The sequence below is a fragment of the Silurus aristotelis genome, assembly GCF_946808225.1.
Source record: "Silurus aristotelis genome assembly, chromosome: 10".
Lineage (NCBI taxonomy): Eukaryota > Metazoa > Chordata > Actinopteri > Siluriformes > Siluridae > Silurus > Silurus aristotelis.
Genome location: NC_139583.1, coordinates 3,011,254 through 3,031,380, shown reverse-complemented (window position 1 = coordinate 3,031,380; position 20,127 = coordinate 3,011,254). Strand labels below are relative to the sequence as shown.

General features: G+C 42.0%; 1 protein-coding gene and 2 long non-coding RNA genes across 3 annotated transcripts in view; all 3 read left to right on the top strand.

Annotated features, from left to right (window-relative positions):
• The first annotated feature begins 2,763 nt into the window (after positions 1–2,763).
• LOC310732208 lies at positions 2,764–3,960 on the top strand. The gene is made up of 3 exons (XR_014535387.1): positions 2,764–3,515; positions 3,578–3,739; positions 3,819–3,960. It is a non-coding gene; the product is annotated as an uncharacterized lncRNA (long non-coding RNA).
• An 11,032-nt stretch (positions 3,961–14,992) lies between these two features.
• Positions 14,993–20,127, top strand: part of tiparp (TCDD-inducible poly(ADP-ribose) polymerase) — a 26,886-nt gene continuing 21,751 nt past the window's right edge. The window contains exons 1-2 of the mRNA XM_083552317.1: positions 14,993–15,543; positions 16,390–17,185. Coding sequence (XP_083408443.1) covers positions 15,048–15,543; positions 16,390–17,185 — 1,292 coding nt within the window. The 5' untranslated portion in view covers positions 14,993–15,047. The remainder of the gene's footprint in view (positions 15,544–16,389; positions 17,186–20,127) is intronic.
• The window catches only part of LOC310732207, a 5,762-nt gene continuing 2,840 nt past the window's right edge, over positions 17,206–20,127 (top strand). The window contains exons 1-2 of the long non-coding RNA XR_014535386.1: positions 17,206–18,413; positions 18,465–20,127. The exon at positions 18,465–20,127 is cut by the window's right edge and continues 2,840 nt beyond it. This is a non-coding gene — a long non-coding RNA (uncharacterized lncRNA). The remainder of the gene's footprint in view (positions 18,414–18,464) is intronic.

The following is a 20,127-nucleotide window of genomic DNA, read 5'->3' as shown; positions in this document are numbered from 1 at the left end:
TCACCACACAAAGATTTCTCCATGAACACAAACTAGCAGTATGTTTAATTTTCTGAATTCACACCTACACTTCCAGCCAATCACAATCCAAACTGTGGTATAAACTAAATTACACTCTATATGGTTGAACGTTTGTGGGACACCTGATTGGCTTGTGCTTTCTAAACATTCGACATTTAGTCCCATTTTACTGTTATTATGCTCTCCACTCTACTGGGAAGATGTTCCACTAGATTCTGTAGAGATTTGTGTGAGATTTCATTCAGCCTAGTAAAGGCAGGTACTGATGTAGGTGAGGTGAGGAGGCCTGGGGTGCAGTCAACAGTCACGTTCACCCCAACAGGGTTGAGGTTAGAGCTTTACATGGGTATGAGCAGGAGATTTTCCACTCCAACCCATGTAAAGCAGATATTCATGGAGCACCTGAGGAGCATTTTACACAACAAACGTACCATTTACATCAACAAATCATCAACAGGGTTTTTCAATGATAATAACGTGTAACGTTTATATATTTGTTTGGTCAAGTAAATCATTGCATTAGCTAGTTTGTTGTATAGAAACCAAAGGAACATGCATGTGTCTCTCAAAAACCAAAAGCTAGGTGTTTCCATACTTTTCACAGTATACATAGATTTTTGACATCACGGGTATCGAAACGCTGCATTACACACAGGAATCTAATACAGTAAAAAGTCTCCTTTCACTGTAGCCACAACTGCACCTCCCACGTACATCATTTCTAGCAGAAGCATCGATATTCATCTCATCGCGTCACCTTGGGTTTCCCCTGCATTTTTATAGTTTTTCGGGGGATTTGAAATTTGAGTTGAGGCAAAATGTGCAGGCAAAACCCACAAAAGTATAACTAGAACTTAGTCTTGAACTATTTTGGCCGAACTATTTTCCTCACGATGTCCATCTGGTGAATGTGCTCGTAAGTGTATCTGCGACCAAATCGATTTCTTCTCCTCTGTCAACCGTTGTGTCATCAGATCCATAACAATACATGTGAGCTCGTGCAGTTTGCTACAGATTTGGGTTGCGAGCTCTGACTAGCACCGTTCAACCAAAGGATGTGAAAATGTAGACGTGATTGAAAGCCTGCTAGACGGCCCCAGGGACTCGCAATCTGTTTGTTTAAAGTAACAGATTCATTCTCGTTCGTCCGCACTGCTGCTTCTGAAGGCATATTTTGGCAACACGTGATGTGACAGCTGTAATTTTAACGTGTATTTTCCTTGCCGCAGTCGCCACCGGCTTTGTTAAACAGGGATTAACATTTATAAGGAACGAACTTATAGGCAATATTCTTTTATAGCTTTTATAACTTACACATTTTTTATATAATATTGTCTTATCTTATCCTCTTATGCTTTGAGACACAATGTCCAATGTCCATTAAATTGAATTATTAGATATTAGACGAGTAGAGAAGGCCTTGCTGACCCTGATGGCCAGCAAGTCTCAACTCACTTCTCACGACTCAACTCACTTCTTCTCCACCTTCATATTACTATTATCATATTACAATGAAGGTGGAGAAGAAGTGAGTTGAGTCGGGGGAGTAAGAGGACAGGAAGCTGGATAAAGGAGGAGTGGTGTTACGGTGTAGCTGCACGTACATGTACTCACACGTGCAGCATCACACAAGCCAGCTAATTGCATTCCAGTGTGCATATTTCTCTTCATTGCTACTTGGCCGTGCTTGTGCTTTCTGTATATACACACCCTGACTTCCACAGAGCTTTTGGATCACTGATGTCCTGGAATAATGAAGCAGGCTGTATTTACTCTTCTGTGGTTCTGAGGTTTTATTGCCTGAAACACACACACACACACACACACACACACACACACACACACACACACACACACACACACCGCTAATCAGTTATTAATGCTATTATTCTTATGTGGCCATGCGAACAGTTTATCACTACCGTATGTAACCAGTAGATGGCAGACTTGTTTGTGCTGTTGAATTTGTGTGTGTTTGTGTGTGTGTGTGTGTGTGTGTGTGTGTGTGTGTGTGTGTGTGTGTGTGTGTGTGTGTGAGTGAGAGAGAGAGGGGGTTGGGAGACTAATCGCATGCGACATGATGTGGGACTCCTTCATGCATAAAGTGCTATAAATCTGAAAACAGAGTTTACCATAGAATACGAGTGTAAAGTGTGTACGTGTGAAACATAAGGTCGTGTGTGTGTGTGTGTGTGTGTGTGTGTGTGTGTGTGTGTGTGTGTGTGTGTGTGTGTGTGTGTTCGTGTGGGTGCATGTTTTGTGTTTCTGATGTTTGTTTTCCCTGTCTGTCTGTCTGTCTGTCTGTCTGTCTGTCTGTCTGTCTGTCTATCTATCTATCTATCTATCTATCTATCTATCTATCTATCTATCTATCTATCTATCTATCTATCTATATGTCGATTAATCTATTAAATTTTTTTTATCTCCTTCTCCTGTCAGTCAGTTTCTTGTCATGCTGTTTCTTGTCTATCTGGCTGGTTAGCTTTATGTCCATCTGTCTGTCTGTCTGTCTGTCTGTCTGTCTGTCTGTCTGTCTGTTTAACTAAAAAAAAATAAAAAAATAAAAAAATTCCGGGTTTTTTTGTACAGTGCATTTAAAAGTGTACATCCTCTCAAAGCAGCATTACAGCGATAAAAGAATGTATAAATTTATTACTTATAATTGTACATTTGTCCCTAAAGATATAGCCAGTGCTGACTGCAGTTTTCCACAGTGACCTTTGCCCTTTGTGTTGCAGGTGAAGGATGATCTGTGAAGCTGGAATGTTATCTCTCTGAATGCTGTGTGAAAGATTACAGTGAGCCGTAAACAGGGAGAAGAGGGGCATTCCATACGGCTGATGGACGAGCTGAGTACACACGGACCGCTCATCTGCAGGAAGCACCCACAGGTGGTTGCTATGGCAACGCAACAACAGTTTATCATAAGAATCTGTAGTTGCTTCGGCATGGGAATGAAAGTCATCCCAATAAACCATCCTGCTTCCTGTCGGACTTCTGTTCCCTCAGAGTGTTTCCATAACGCTCAGAGAGAAAGCTTACTCTGTCTGTCTGTCTGTCTGTCTGTCTGTCTGTCTGTCTGTCTGTCTGTCTGTCTATCTATCTATCTATCTATCTATCTATCTATCTATCTATCTATCTATCTATCTATCTATCTATCTATCTATCTATCTATCTATCTATCTATCTATCCTTGTCTGTGCCTTTCTGTACTTTTGTGTTTTATCATTTGTGTGGGAGTCCAAATAACAGGTGTGTGTGTGTGTGTGTGTGTGTGTGTGTGTGTGTGTGTGTGTGTGTGGGTGTGTGTGTGTGTGTGTGTGTGTGTGTGTGTGTGTGTGTGTGTGTGTGTCTGTGTGTGTGGGTGCAGATGGCGATGCATCACAGACAGCTGTCATCCGACTTCACTGCAGACCACAGGGGAGTCTGTGGAAAACACCAGGAAAGAGTGAGCAGGAGAGAGATGGCTGAAACACCATCTGATGCTGATAGAGGTGAGACAGGAGAGAGAGATGAGACAGTTAAGAGAGGTGAGACAGGTAAGATGCTTATAGAGGTGAAACTGATGAGACAACTGAGTAAAGTGAAAGAGGTGATATGGGTGAGAAGAGTGAGACAGGTAAAACAGGTAATAGAGGTGAGACAGCTGAAAGAGGTAAAACAGGTGAGAGGGGTGAAACAGGTAAGAACAGTGATAGAGGTGAGACAGTTAAAAGAGGTGAGACAGTTGCAATAGATGAGACGGTTAAGAAAGGTAAGAGAGGTGGAAGCTGACAGGGGTGAAACAGCTGTAAGAGGTGAGACATCTGTAAGTGAGACAGCTGATAGAGGTGAGACAGCTGTAGGGGGTAAGACATCTGTAGGAGGGGAGGAGGGGAGACAGCTGTAGGAGGTGAGACAGCTATATGAGGTGAGACAGCTGAAGGGGGGTAGGAGGTGGGACAGCTGGAGGAGGTGGGACAGTTGTAGAAAGTGAGACAGCTGTAGGAGGTGAGACAGCTGTAGGAGGGTAGGAGGTGGCACAGCTGGAGGAGGTGAGAGCTGACAGAGGTGAGATGGCTGTAAGAGGTAAGACAACTGTAGGAGGGGAGGAGGGGAGACAGCTGTAGGGGGTAAGACATCTGTAGGAGGGGAGGAGAGGAGACAGCTGTAGGAGATGGGACAGCTGTAGGAGGTGAGACAGCTGGAGGAGGGGAGGAGGTGAGACAGCTGGAGAAGGTGAGACAGCTGTAGGAAGTGAGACAGCTGGAGGAGGGGAGGAGGTGAGACAGCTGGAGGAGGTTAGACAGCTGGAGGAGGTAAGACAGATGTAGGAGGGGAGGAGATGAGACAGCTGGAGGAGGGGAAGATTTGAGACAGCTGGAGGAGGTGAGACAGCTGGAGGAGGTGAGACAGCTCACACTGCTGTTAAAGACGAAAACACGCCAGAGGAGCAAAGTGCATGTGTGTGTATGTGCGCGTGTGTGTATGTATGTGTGTGTTTGCGTGTCTTTCACACTCAACCCGTGTGACGTAAGTGTCATTCCTGAGTGGTGAGTGGAGCGAAATCCTCGAGCTTGTCACTCTGAAGCTCAGTGTGCTGCAGGGGGAATGGAAAGCGAGGGCCTCCCCCTGTTTCCACTTTGCCATGCTGAGAAAAGGAAAGAGGCCAGTCATCCTGAGAGGAAGCTCTGCCATGCAGAAAGGAAAGTAACACACACACACACACACACACAGAAACACACGCACATCCTTACACCATGAATCGAAAGCGTGAGCTGGTGTAATAGCGCGTCCATGACCAAACACACACAATTAGGGTCAGAGGGTTGGCTCAATTTACAACAGTTTCTATGGTAACAGTTCCTTCACAGTGACATGCACATGTAAAAGTCATATGTCATGGTGAAGTTTTAATACATTTTATAGAAGGAATCTCCAGTAGCAGTATTTTCTTTACACAACAGTCGTTACCGTAGCGACAACACTTTTTTCCAGTGTGATTGTAGCTGCTCTATTGTAAGCTACAACGTCAGGTGGTTTAATGTTAAACTGGCGGTGGTAACAGATGCTCGTAACGAGGAACGTGATGAATCTGCTTCCTGAAGTCGTCAGAAGTTCAGGTGATTATTCCCCCAGATTAATGTTACAGGAACGGCAGAGGTACTCGGCGTTCCTGGACGGAAATCCGAAATCTACGGTTTTCTGTTTCGTTCTGCTTCTTTTTGGTATTTTACCCCAGGTTCAGGTCAGTGGGGTTTTTGTTGTTGCTCTTGCGCCTGTATCCGAAGCATGTGTGGCATTTTGGAGACTGCAACCTGCTGGGTGGCTTTGTGTCAGGTCATTAAAATTCCAGTTCTCTTTCTTTCTTTCTTTCTTTCTTTCTTTCTTTCTTTCTTTCTTTCTTTCTTTCTTTCTTTCTTTCTTTCTTTCTTTCTTTCTCTCTCTCTCTCTCTCTCTCTCTCTCTCAGGACAGGTCGGATCACGTTTGTGCTCACTGCTTCGTGCTTGAGCATGTTACAGTGTTTTCTTTCTTAGTCTCAAGTCTGTTTTCACGCTGCATGAGTCTGGGATTTAGTGCATACAGTGTAAGGTCAAAAGTGTTTGGACACACGACCATGGGCACAACTTCTTCTGGGAAGATGTTCCACAAGATATTGTGGAGATTTGTGCTCGTTTAGACACGAGGGTGTTAGTAAAGTCAGGTACTGATGTAGGTGAGAAGGTGAGGAGGCCTGGAGTGAAGTCAGCATTCACATTCATCTCAATAGGGTTGAGGGTCAGAGCTCGGTAGCAGGAGATCTTCCACATCTTCCATCCTATGTAAAGCAGATCTTCATGGATCCTGGCTTTGTGCACAAGGGCATTGTCATGCTGGAACAGGTTTTCTTCTTCTAGTTCAAGTATATAAATATATAGTATGTTTGTAAGTAATGATATTGTAGCTGCTAGGTATAGGGTTGCATTGCCATGGACACAAGCAATAGTTTTGAAGGGGCCCAAGCACACATAATGTGACCAATTTTTCTCGCATGATTTTAGTTAAGAGAGTCTGTGTAATTTTGACAGCACATATAAATATATATATATATATATACCTTAGCAAATAAAACTGTTTTATTTCGTTCATAATTTCTTGTTATCACACAATTCCATAATCTAAATTACACAATGATCATATTGGGGTCATGGGTGCTTATGTTTAGCTCCTGATATATAAAGCAATATCCAATGGTGAAGGGAGCATCAAAATGAGCCATGACGCGCACGTCCGGCAATTAAAACCATCCGTGCGGAAACAAAGCAAAAGTTCAGTTTGGCGTCCTGATGCTTTACGTCATTTAAAACACCAGAATTACTTTCAAACTTTTACAAGAATATTTTGTCTTCATGCTCCATGTTGAGTTTAGAGTATTAAAAACTTGAAAATTATTTGTTTAAGGTACATTTAGTTTAGATATAAATGTGTGATTAAGCGGCGAATAAACGTGATTAAGTATTTTAATCGATTGACAGCCCTAATATATACTGTATATATATATGCACTGTGATGTTTAGATTACTGGTTCAGAGAATCTATATACAGAAATATACCATGAACGTGAAAGCATTAGGTTCAGTTAGTACACTCGCTTCAATGATGAGTTCAATGTACATTATTTTTTGTAATATTTCGCTTTTTTTTCATATTTTTATCACAAGCCAGGTGTCACAATTAAGTTTCGTTTTCCATCTCCATTTGCGCTCAGTGTGTAAGTTCTCTAATGTTTACGATCTTCCTGTTTGGTTTCGAGGATGTCTAGGTTTTGATTCATGTTGCACTGTTTAGGTTTTCATTTCACAATTCCGGTCATTAATGTGAGCTCAGCTTTTTTTCCCATCATGAATCAACTGTAAAAAAAAATGTACTGTAAAAAAACATTTCTCATTCTTTCAAACATTTATTTTTGCTCTAGGATGAATCTAGATACAGGAACTGTGAAAAGTGTGGAAACACTTTATGGTTTTTGAGATACAGCAAACTAAAAACTTTCTTTTCGGCTTCTCCCGTTAGGGGTCGCCACAGCGGATCATCCGCACGTTTGATTTGGCACATGTTTTACGCTGGATGCCCTTCCTAACGCAACCCTCCCCAATTTATCCGGGCTTGGGACCGGCACTAAGAGTGGCTGGGGATGGTTCCCTGACCGGGAATCGAACCCGGGTCGCAGCGGTGGGAGCGCTGCATCTTAACCACTAGACCACCAGGGGACCGTTTTTGAGATACAGCAAACGAGGAAAAACACAAAACACCAAAGAATTGGACACTAAATGATTGGAGGAAATTTTTATTGTCTCTAACAAAAGAACTTGTGTAAGAACAGAAGATAGAAGATTTTATCAGACTCCATTACTCTCACAGTCACACATGGTTTAAAACTATTAGAGCAGTGAAGATTCTGGAAAGTAAAAAGATTTCTGAACCAACATGGCTCCCATTCCACACTTCACCACCATGACAAAATCAATAGTAACTTATTGGAAAAGATCCTTCCGTGTCACTGCTGTCAACTGACCACCACACAGAATATAAAAAAATGTGGAGTCAGCTGTCCACGGTGGTCCTTAAAGTAGCAACACTCAGCAAAATATCATCTGATATCAATAAAATGTAAAAAAATAAATAAATAAATAAATAAATGTAGATATCATATTTTAGATATCATATTTAAGTGCATCATTAGTCATATCGCACAATATCCTTTGGACATTTTGCTACAATGGCTTTTGACTTGCAGTTTTTCCACGAACAGTTCCATCAGTGAACAACTGATAACCTGAACAATGGTGGAACTGTAATGAATAAACATTTCTTTTTGATTCTGGTTCCTCACCACATTTCTTTCTCATACTCATACATCTCAGGGAGTTTTTCCTCACCGTTGTCATCGCTGGATTATTCATTAGGGATGAACTTATGACTCATTAAGGATAGTACAAATAAACCTGAATTAAATAAGGGAATTTACACTTTTTAAAAATCTTCAAGAAGAAAAAAATACCGGCTGTTTGTTTTTTTTTATAGCTGCTGTAATTCATTATAACAGGAACTAAAAACTTTAAAAGTCTTTTACTATTATTATTATTATTTATAATCAATTAAAATTGCTAAAAGGATTACGATTGATAGCCTGCTGTTATAGGAAACGAAGCCACCTCTGTTTGATGATTATTGATTACTTTCTTATAACAGCACACCACACACAATGTAATTCCCCACACTGTGTTGAGTTTAATTAAAAGCTGGCTGCTCCCTGAAGGGCTGGGATTCAGGCATGCTATCAGTTTGCCTTTTGTTTTCAGAGTAACGAGGCAGAGGACACGAATGAGTCATGCTGTTACGTAAATGAGCCGAAGCTCCTGAAGGGAGGTAGATCTGAAGCCTCGTGTTTGTTACCAAGAAGCGTCCTGTGGTCAGGGAGGCAGCTGACTTTGGCTTTTCCAAATGTTTTGCCCAACCCTTGACCTTTCCCCATCTCCCCCCACAGGCATCTTTGGTGGCCCTGAGAAAAAGCATCAGCTTTGATCCGATTTTGATTTGCTCCCCCCCCTCCTATGTGTAGAGGGGGGGGGGGGGTGCAAGAGGGGTTAGTGGGGGAGGACACGGTATTGTTTCCGTCTTCCTGTCTTCCAATGGCACAATAGTTCGAGGCTCTTTGTTTGGGGTGACCTCTCTCTTTTTTGACCCCAAACATAACTCCGGGCCACAACCTTTTCCCTCCCCCTTTCTCCTTCTTTTCTTTAGCGCAATCCCAGAAAGCCCTGGGGCATCCAAAAGAAAGCTTTCTTGAGCCAGCACTTGGCGTGTCTGGTTATAAACATTCAGCTACTCTGTATACAACAGGTCAGAGGGTCAAATCCCCAGACGTTCTCTAAGCAGACAGAATTAGGAGGAAACTTGACAGAAATTTGAACGAAACCAGAAAAAAATGGATTTTTTCAACATGAGCCTGTTTTTAACCTGTTCAACTCAAATACTTCTGAACAATAACATTTAACTCACATTTGATTTTTTTATATGAATTGTGTAATGGTGTGGATCAGGACATTTCTGCTTTACTGACCTGGTTATGAATGAAAAGGAAGATCTTCAAGATATGTTTGAAAACTTTTATCAGTGTAGTACACCATGTATTTGAGTTAAAGTAGATCCGCTCGGTAAAATGTGACTCCAGTAACAGTAAAAGTGTCCCTTTAAACTTTCACTTGAGTAAAAGTACAAAAGTTTTTGCCTTCAAATGTACTTAAGTATTCAAAGTACTGATTTATTATAACTATAATGTTCCTATGATCATTTTTATCACAAGACTCTTCACTTAATCACCTCAGTTAATGTGAAAAGACTCGAATGTGACTCTCAGCACACTAATCTATTAATAGAATGATATTAATAACTCAAACACTGAGTCATTAATATATTTTCAACTACTGCATAAATAAAAAACGTGTGCTGTGTCGAGTTCGAGTCTGGAGTTTCTTCATCATTTAATTCTCTTTAAATGTTCTGCTTGAGGTTGAACTGATGCTGAACTGTATGTTGGTAAACAGTAGATACACCAAGCACCAATCAGAACAAAACAGAGCATGCTCTCGACCCTGATTGGTTGCTCGCTGCATATTTGCCCATAAATAAAAAGAAACAGATGATATCACAAACTGAGGTTCTGTAAAAAAAGATGTTTGACGTGAACTTAAAATTAAAGTCACCCAATTGGAAATACGTGAAAAAAAGCTACTTAAGTACGCTAACGAATTACATTTACCTCATTACTGTCATCACTGATAATTATAGAAGATCAACCTTCACTCAAAGATCATTCATGGTTTCTAAATTCAGCATGTCACATACAAGCAACAATTCAGTACTTGGACATTAAAACATAAAATATATACCTGAATTTTTCAGCCATATGTGATTTGTCCCCAAACTGTTAGAACAAAGTCGGAGACAAACAACTGTTTAGGATGTTTTTGGACGCAGTAGCATGACATTTTTCTCTTCACTTGATCGAGGAGACCCAAACCCATGTTCCAGCATGAAACACAAAACCAGCTCCATGACAATTCAAACCTATTGGGATAAATCGCAACACTGACTGCACTCCAGGCCTCCTCACCTCACCTACATCAGTACCTGGTCCTTGTAAATGAATGAGCACAAAAAGAAAGACATCCCACTCATATGCTCAGGTGTCCACAAACTGTTGCCTGCAAATTTTTTTTACTAAGACCCTTATAGCTGAATGAATCTCCAAAAACAAATCTTCATAAAATCTAGAGGAACGTCTTTCCAGAAGAGTGGAAAACTGCAAATGGTGATGTGGAATGGGAAAAACCCCCATCCCAATCTTCAGGTGTCCACAAACTTTTGCCCATATAGTATGTATATACAAGATATAATATATTTATGAATTTATACATATTTATGTAAGACATGCACTCCTCAAAAAAAAATCCTTCAGGACAGGATACATAAGTAAACAGTTATTTGTTAAACAAGCGTAACGTTTCTTTGGCTCTGGCGTACGTGTATTACGTAAATGTCGCTCGAGAATATTTGTAGTCATTGTGATAGATTCCCACAAAGCCCTGGGTAAAGATCTGAGAAATGGGCGTGTCTTCGCGCCACGTTCACGCTAAAGATTCCTCGCATGCTCCACACACCTCGTTTTGGTACACGCTAATCTTTCTGACCTTTCTAGTCATTGTTTGTTGTAAAAAAAAAGGCAAACATTTGCTCCTGTGCAAATTTCTGCACTCGATCGTGGGTAGGTCACGTGAACGTAACTTGTCTGCTTCTCCATGTGTTGTAGTCGTGTGAGCAATTTAAGAACTACGTATATTTATATACTGTATATAATCTCAATTTCTACATAATCTTTAGATGCTACGCATAAGAAAACACAATTGTATGAATATAAATGTTCAAAAACAAATTTTATTTTTGAACATCCCATTTCACATTGCTTTTACAATAAGCACCACTCTTCTGGGAAGATGTTCCTCAAGATTTGTCGAGATTTGTCGAGATTTGATTCAACCACAAGGGTGTTAGTAAAGTCAGGTACTGATGTAGGTGAGAAGGTGAGAAGCCCCAGGGGTGCAGTTCACATTCATGCCAATAGGGTTTGAGATCTATAGCAGGAGATCTTCCATATCTTCAAACTCGTGTGAAGAAGAGCTTCATGCTGGAACAGGTTTGGGTTTGCTAGTTCGAGTGAAGGGAAAATATAATGTTCTCACATCCAGAGACATCTGAAACGATTGTGTGTTTATAACACAAATATGTCTTTCTTATGACGTGGTTTATAACACAAATATGTCCTTGTTATGAGGTGGTTTATAAAACAAATATGTCTTTCTTATGACATGGTTCATAACACAAACATGTCTTTCTTATGACGTGGTTTATAACACAAACATGTCCTTCTTATGACGTGCTTTATAACACAGATATGTCCTTGTTATGACGTGGTTTATAACACAAATATGTGGACACGATTGTGTGCCTCTATAACATTTTGGAGAAGAAACGCAGACGGCATATGGCAAAGTTGGTTGTCCGAATACTTTTGACAGCGCTGTTTAAATCCGTGGTGTAACATTGCTACTTGTGATTCACTTTCGACCTCTCTGAGTGTGTGTGTGTGTGTGTGTGTGTGTGTGTGTGTGTGTGTATACCTATGTCGTGTTTAGTTAGTATTCGTATTACAGTTAGAATCTGATGTTTCTGTTCTCAGAGTCACGCCGGCTTTGTGTTCAGGGCTCATTGTGCACTCATGGGAATGTAAACACGTCATTCCGGGTTTCGGGTTTGATGGAAGAGGACACGCGCAGACACGTTCATCCATGCACGAGTGCGCTTCCTTTGGCCTTGTGATAGAGGAGGAAAAGACGTTTTAAAAAAAAAAATAACTTGACAGTTCACTTGTTGCCCTACATGGAAATAACTGCGATAACTGAGTGAATCAAAATCTGAATGGAACTTGTGGAACTAAAGTGCATATTTGCAAAAAATATTGGCACCCTTGCAATTTTGCAGAACTGCAGACTGTCAAAGCCTTAAGAAATCTCAACTTTTTTGTCTTACTATATAGGGTGTATAAACCACATTTCTAGTAGGAAAGAAACGCCGGTATGAGGAAAACATGTAAAAGTTAGCAAAGATAAAGGTACTGCTATAGTGACCAAGAATATTATCGTTTGGTTCCCCCTTTCAAAGATATTTTAGTTTTGATGTGATGAATTCAAAACTCCAAACAGGAATCATACCCAATCTTATCCTTAGTGTTATTAAATATATAAATTGCATGGGGTGCCAATAATTTTGTGCTTTTAGCAGATATTTAGAGTTAGAGATCGTATTTCTGTTGGTGCCCGTTTCCAGAACGGGGTGCCAATAATTTTGGATTTGACTGTAACTGTGTTTGACAATGTACCTGAAAGCTTTGACTTTATTGTGGTAATTGGAAACAAGCTGAAGTCGTGTGATTATGTGATTTCAGTATTGGCTGAACATCAAGTACAAGAGAAATTCAACACAAGCAAAGATACGGCGTTTCCTCAAGCGCTCGAGTCCAGTGTACAGAGTTACGCCCTCTGACTTCGGCTTTCAAACCAAACACCGGGTACTTTCTGTAACGCCATTTATAACCCCATCTATAGCTTCGATTATAATACAGGTGTGTCCTACTTATGACATCATAATAACACAAATATATCTTTCTTATGACATCATAAAGCATTTTTACTGCATGTCATACCCTGTATGTATGTGTATGTGACAAATTAAATTAAATTTGATTTGATCATAATAACACAAACAGATATGTCCTTCTCATGGCGTGTTTTATAACACAAATATGTCCTACTTATGTCATCATAATAACACAAATGTGTCCTACTTATGACGTGGTTTATAACACAAGTATGTCTCTCTTATGACGTGGTTTATAACACAAATGTGTCCTTATGACGTGGTTTATAACACAGATATGTCCTTCTTATGACATGGTTTATAACACAAATGTGTCCTTCTTATGACGTGGTTTAAAACACAGATATGTCCTTCTTATGACGTGGTTCATAACACAAATATGTCCTTCTTATGATGTGGTTTATAACACAGATATGTCCTTTTTATGACGTGGTTTATAACACAGATATGTCCTTCTTATGACGTGGTTTATAACACAAATATGTCCTTCTTATGACGTGGTTTATAACACAAATATGTCCTTCTTATGACATGGTTTATAACACAAATATGTCGTTCTTATGACAAGGTTTATAACACAGATATGTCCTTTTTATGACATGGTTTATAACACAGATATGTCCTTCTTATGACGTGGTTTATAACACAAATATGTCCTTCTTATGACGTGGTTTATAACACAGATATGTCCTTTTTATGACGTGGTTTATAACACAGATATGTCCTTTTTATGACGTGGTTTATAACACAGATATGTCCTTCTTATGACGTGATTTATAACACAAATATGTCCTTCTTATGACGTGGTTTATAACACAGATATGTCCTTCTTATGACGTGGTTTATAACACAGATATGTCCTTTTTATGACGTGGTTTACACAGATATGTCCTTCTTATGACGTGATTTATAACACAAATATGTCCTTCTTATGACGTGGTTTATAACACAGATATGTCCTTCTTATGACGTGGTTTATAACACAGATATGTCCTTCTTATGACGTGGTTTATAACACAGATATGTCCTTTTTATGACGTGGTTTATAACACAGATATGTCCTTCTTATGACGTGGTATATAACACAAATATGTCCTTCTTATGACGTGGTATATAACACAAATATGTCCTTCTTATGACGTGGTTTATAACACAGATATGTCCTTTTTATGACGTGGTTTATAACACAGATATGTCCTTCTTATGACGTGGTTTATAACACAGATATGTCCTTCTTATGACGTGGTTTATAACACAAATATGTCCTTCTTATGATGTGGTTTATAACACAAATATGTCCTTCTTATGACGTGATTTATAACACAAATATGTCCTTCTTATGATGTGGTTTATAACACAAATATGTCCTTCTTATGACATGGTTTATAACACAGATATGTCCTTCTTATGACGTGGTTTATAACACAGATATGTCCTTTTTATGACATGGTTTATAACACAGATATGTCCTTCTTATGATGTGGTTTATAACACAGATATCTCCTTCTTATGACGTGGTTTATAACACAAGTGTGCCCTTCTTTTGACAATTATAATGAAACTTTGTCCTTCTTACGACGTGTGCGTGATGGAAGAATGAGTCCGTAAGAGTTCATAAGAATGTCCTTTGTATGACATAATTTCTAACAAAACTGTGTCCTTCTAATGACATTGTTTACATCACAAGTGCGTCCCTTCTTGACATCATTTACAACGCAAGCAGGTCCTATTTATCGCGTCATTTATAACAAAACTGTGTCCTTATGACGTTTATAACACAAGCGTGTCCTTCTTATGCCACTGTTTATTACACAATTGTGTCCTTCTTATAACATTGTGTCTGATATAAATAATACCTTTTTATGCCAATGTATAACAAACCCGTCCTTCCTTTAAAGTTACTTACACCGACATAAGTTTATAACCGCGCACTTCTTATAGCGTTATAAACCGTATAAGTCGGTCCCCTTTCATGACGTCATTTGCAAAGTTTCTCCGGTCCGGTTTCTTTGACTGTTCACCGGAAGGTGTCACGCGCTACCTACACAACCGGGTCTGATTCGAACAAAGCGCACGGGGACTCCATTCTACCATCACACGCATGCACGTACACACACAGCCTCCTCACACACACACACACACACACACACACACACTCTTGATCTTGCGTTTTCTCGATTTTTTGCGTCATTCCTTAGCGTGCACCTGCCGACCTGTGATTAAAAACAGATCCGATGTGCGCGAGATCAATAAAATAATGTAAAAATAAATACAATGAAAAACCGGCAGGATGAGTCAAGTCGCTCACTCACTTCCGGGTCTTTTTAGTTTTTTCCTTTTTTTTTTTTCCCCCGGTGTGATCTCACAAGCCCCGCCTATTGAACTCGAGCGTGCGAATGTGCATGCGTGTTTGTGCGTGTGCGAGCGCGCGTGTGCGTGTGTGTGTGTGTGTGTGTGTGTGAGAGAGAGAGAGAGAGAGAGAGAGAGAGAGAGAGAACTGTCTGTACAGAGCTCAGTGATAGATGCGCGTCTCGTCCACGCGTACAGGACGCACCGTGGCTCCAGGGAGGGGAAGAGAAGCATAGAGCGTCTGGTCTATTGCGCGTTTAGTCGCGCGCTGTCCCTGTCGCTGTCCTGTCCTACGTCTCCTGTCCCGGTCCCTCTACTTTCATGTCGCACGGAGAATTTGCGGACGCGGCTTGGACACGCTCATGAGCGCGCGGGAGTGCGGCTGGAGCGGAGGACGGCGCCGTGGGAGCAACCGGAGGACCGCAGGGTGTTCGCAGGTACGCGGTGTTTTTGTTGTGCTTGGGGTTTGGGGGTGTTTTGGGGAGGGGGTGGGGGGGGGGGGGGTTGACACGCACGAGAGACGAAACACTGGAGCCTCGAGGACAAGCCTGCATTGTACTGATTCTTTTTTTTTTTGGACCGATTTTCCGTGAAATGGAGGAGGACATGTCCTGCAGATATTCTCTCTCTCTCTCTCTCTCTCTCTCTCTCTCTCTCTCTCTCTCTCTCTCTCTATATATATATATATATATATATATATATATATATATATATATATATATATATATATATATACAGCCCCTCTTGATGTTTTTCTCGCGCGCTCGTGGTGTAAACGGAAGCGCCGCGCATACGTGCGGAGTCGCTCGAGCCGCCTCACTCCAGAAGCACGTAGGCAGAGCAGAGCAGAGCGCGCGCTCCGGAGCCAAGAGATTTCAATCAGACCCACACCATACGATACGACCTGCAGGCACCCCACCACCACCAACACCCCAGCGACTCATCACCCCACGACCGATTATTATTGTATCCGCGGCACCGTCCCCGCGCGCGCTAAACAGACAATAATAATAATCATAATCGGTGTGAAAACGGCGGTCGTTTCATGACTCGGTTCCCCCGACCAGATTCCGTTTCGCTTCTACGCCACCGTGTAGGTTCCTTCTTTGGTTTCAGGGCTTTTGTTTCGAGAAGGTAAACTATATGGACCCCCCCCCCCCCCCCCCCAACCCGACCACGCGTTCTGGAAACAAAAAACACAATTAAGAAGACGCGTAACTGATATATGAGTCTTATGGCTGTGAGTTGAGCGTATATTTATTTGTGTCTGTGTGTGTGTTTAGAACCCATGGAGAAAAGTTTAGGCATGATGCCGGAAGTGGATGACAGTGGAGATAAGGTGTTGGGAAGCCTGGCCATGGCTGACGGGGAGTTCGCGGATCGTCGGATTGGGCTCGTGGACAAGATCCCGCTGGTGAAACCGTACTTCAAGAAGAAGCACGCGCCGAGAAAGTTGGACCCCAAGTGCCTGCGGGCGCTCGAGGGCCCGATTCTGAGCACGATCCTGGGCGCGGAGGACCTGGCAGCGGGCGACGGGGTGTTCGTGCCGCCGGCGTCCGCGCGGCCGGTTCTGATGTGCGCGGCGGCCGCGGCCGAGGAGGCGCGCGCTGGCGCGACGGCGGACGAGCAGCAGAAGGCGTCGGTCGCGACGAGGGACCCAGGCGAGGAGGAGGCGTCGCCGGCGACGCCGCCACTCCCGGCCCCGGCGCGCACGGCCGCCCTCGAGGACGGAGACAAGGCGCCGTGCGGCACCGGGGTGTCCGTCGTAGGCGGCGTCGGTCACGCGGAGCTTTTCCGCGACAAAAGCGACGAGGCCTCTTTGGATCTAGTGTTCGAGCTGCTCATGCAGCTGCAGTATCACACGCGCCAGGACGACGCTGTGCCCGTGTGCGTGGACTTTTTGCGCGGCGCGTGCCTGAGCGGCAGCGAGTGCGCGCGGCACCACACCGCGCTGCCGTATCACTGGCAGATCCGGCGCGCGGACACGCGCGTGTGGCAGAGTGTCGCCGAGGACGCGCAGGAACAGCTGGAGAGACTCTACTGCAATCCGGACAATGAACAAGTCCGGCTCAAGTTCCTGTAAGTGCACCTCAGTTTTCTTCACCAAGTTTCCCAAATCACTAACCCACTAATAAAACAGAGTGTCAGAAGTGCCTTCAAGGGCACGTGCATCTTTAAGTAGCAGGGTGTGTATATTTATAAATAATATTGTTCTTGTTGGTGTTGTTTGGCTTGTTAAAGTAGAACATTTTCATAAAGATTTTTCAGTGTTCCTAGACAAAACCCTAGACAGAACCTTCATGTCCTCTGAAAATGTGTTTTTTTTTTTTTTTCAAAGCAAATTTGGAAAAATTCTCAATCTGACGATCAATAGCCTGCAGCTGCACAGTTTTTACTTTCTGCGTTCTGATTGGTCGGAAAGTGCGCTGTCCTCGTTTACATCATAAGCAGCACAGGGCCTGGTCTAGGTGTGCAGTAGCTACACACACAGCTGCTCTAACGCTAAGCGCTAAATTGGCTCAAAGAACGTGACTATAAACGCGCCTTTATAGCCTTAATGATCTTTAAAACGTGACTTCCTGTCGGTCAGAGAGGCCAAAAATTTTACGGTACACGATATAAAACCGGCAAAGTAGTGAAATAGAAAAGCAAACCTCGCAGTATTGTTCAATGTTACTCGGTAATTATATGTCACACACACTCACATATATATATACATATTGCAATATCCAAACATCCTGATAGTCAGTGTCACGCTGTTGTTATTTACTGTAATGAGGAACTGAGTCAAAAAAAGATTTTGCATCATTTTCAGATACTACTTTCACTTACTTTATTATTTGTATTATGTGATATGCTGTATAGGTGTGTGTGTGTGTGTGTGTGTGTGTGTGTGTGTGTGTGTGTGTGTGTGTTAGTTAATAAAAATGCAAATAAGCTATATTTATATATAAATGATAGGGTTGTAAAAGTGCAGGTATGAGGTAGTGAGTAAACAGCAGCCACTCAGTGCAAATGACATGGTGTGTGTGTGAGTGTGTGTGTGTGTGTGTGTGTGTGTGTGTGTGTGTGTGCAAATATAATGGTGCATTGTGCAGTGAAATGTGGTGAAATATGTAAACATGTGACCATACAGAGGTCATGTAGTGCCTCCAGAGCAAAATGTGCAAAGAAGCAAGAAGAGAATGAGGGATGAGGCAAGCGACATGTTGCCAAATGACCAACACTATTAATATCATAGAGCTCACTTTCTTCTCTCATGAATCAGTGGAAATGTACTGTTCAGGGTCTGAGATGCGGATGTGGGGTTATAACAGTCATATATGTGTGTTATTACACTATTATGCATATGTAGAAGCACCCAGGTGTGCTGTTCCTCGTCCGACTCTCAGGTGAGCTCGAGCAGCAGGTATGTTGAGACAGGTCGACTGCAACCGCATGACTCTTTCAAATAAGACTGAATGCAATGAGGCGGATTATAGAGCGTTATTGAACTCGTGTGTGTGTGTCTTGGGTGTGTGTGTGTGAGTGTGTTGGGCGTGGTTGCCAGAGGAAAATGTGTGTGTTTGACTGACGGGAAGTTTAGACTGGATTTTGTTTGTGTGCGAGGTGTGTGTCGTCTGTTGCTTGCATGACGCTCTCGGCCCTAAAACACCGGGAAATGAAGTAGTGGAATGACCTGTTTTTCTCTCGCTCTATCACACATACACACACACACCCAAACACACACAGAATCACTGTGACGATGCGCACACAAAGAGTCTCACATGGACAGTATGTCATTGACACAGCTGTACACTGCACTCATATGTGTGTGTGTGTGTGTGTGTGTGTGTGTGTGTGTTAGGGTCAGTGGCATGCAGATAAATGAAGCCCCCACACGCACATGTGCCCAGACGTGCAAACACACACACACACACACACACACACACACACACACACACACCCAACCACTGAACGAGTTCATGCAAATTTTCTCAGAGAGTAGGAAGGCACACACATGCCTCTTTCAATTACACTCTCTTTCACACACACACACACACACACACACACACACACACACACACACACACACACACACACACACACACACGCTTACTTATGGATTAGCTAGCTCACCACACAGTGTAAAAAACTTTCCCTAACCAACAGAGCCTTTTTGTTTATCCGGGATGTGCAATACGGCAAAACATATCGTATAGCGATACTTTTTCGTGTTTTCTCCAGTCAGTCAGGGTGGAGGTACAGTTTTTCATATTTTCATATAACAGCAGGTCCTGAAGTGTTTTCTCGCTTTTTTATTCCACCACAGCAATGTTCCAACAAGTCCAGAACTTGTTTATTAATGAATTGATTTATTATAAGAAACAAGTCGTTGGAGTTTCGATCTCTTTCACGTTGTGGAATATTTATGAAACTGGTTAGTTCCCGTTCTCACTTCGGGTTATAACGCTTGTAGATGGCACGGTTCTATTTTCACCGGTCCTTTTTTTTAATTTTCGTTTTACAATAATAAGACGAAATAATCTTTTATCTTGTTGCAGAGAACCCATTTCTTTCTGATCAGTCAGAACGTAGAACTCGGCGATGCTAAATGATAGTATGCGAAACGAAATTCCTCACGGACATAAATAATAAAACGACACCATCTTGACATCTACTCGGTTGTTATCGTGAATGCCAGACCGTATTAGAAGACGGATATACATATAAAAAAAAGAAACGAACCAATCAGAATCGAAACTCTAAAATATGTTTTTTTTTAGCAGCTAGCGAGTGTCGAATACATGCTGTGGTGTATTAGCAGATCGCAGAAAATGGCTAATCAGCTTTATTTTGTTTACTTATACTTTTGATGTTTTGAGTACAGGACTGTGAAAATGTGGGGCTGTTTCCTGACCCCAAATTTAACCACACACACACACACACACACACACACCACAGCTTTGTCCGGAACATTCCGGACGTATTGTCATGGAAATCCGTAGCTCCTTTTGCAACTGTTCGGCTTTTAGAGGAAT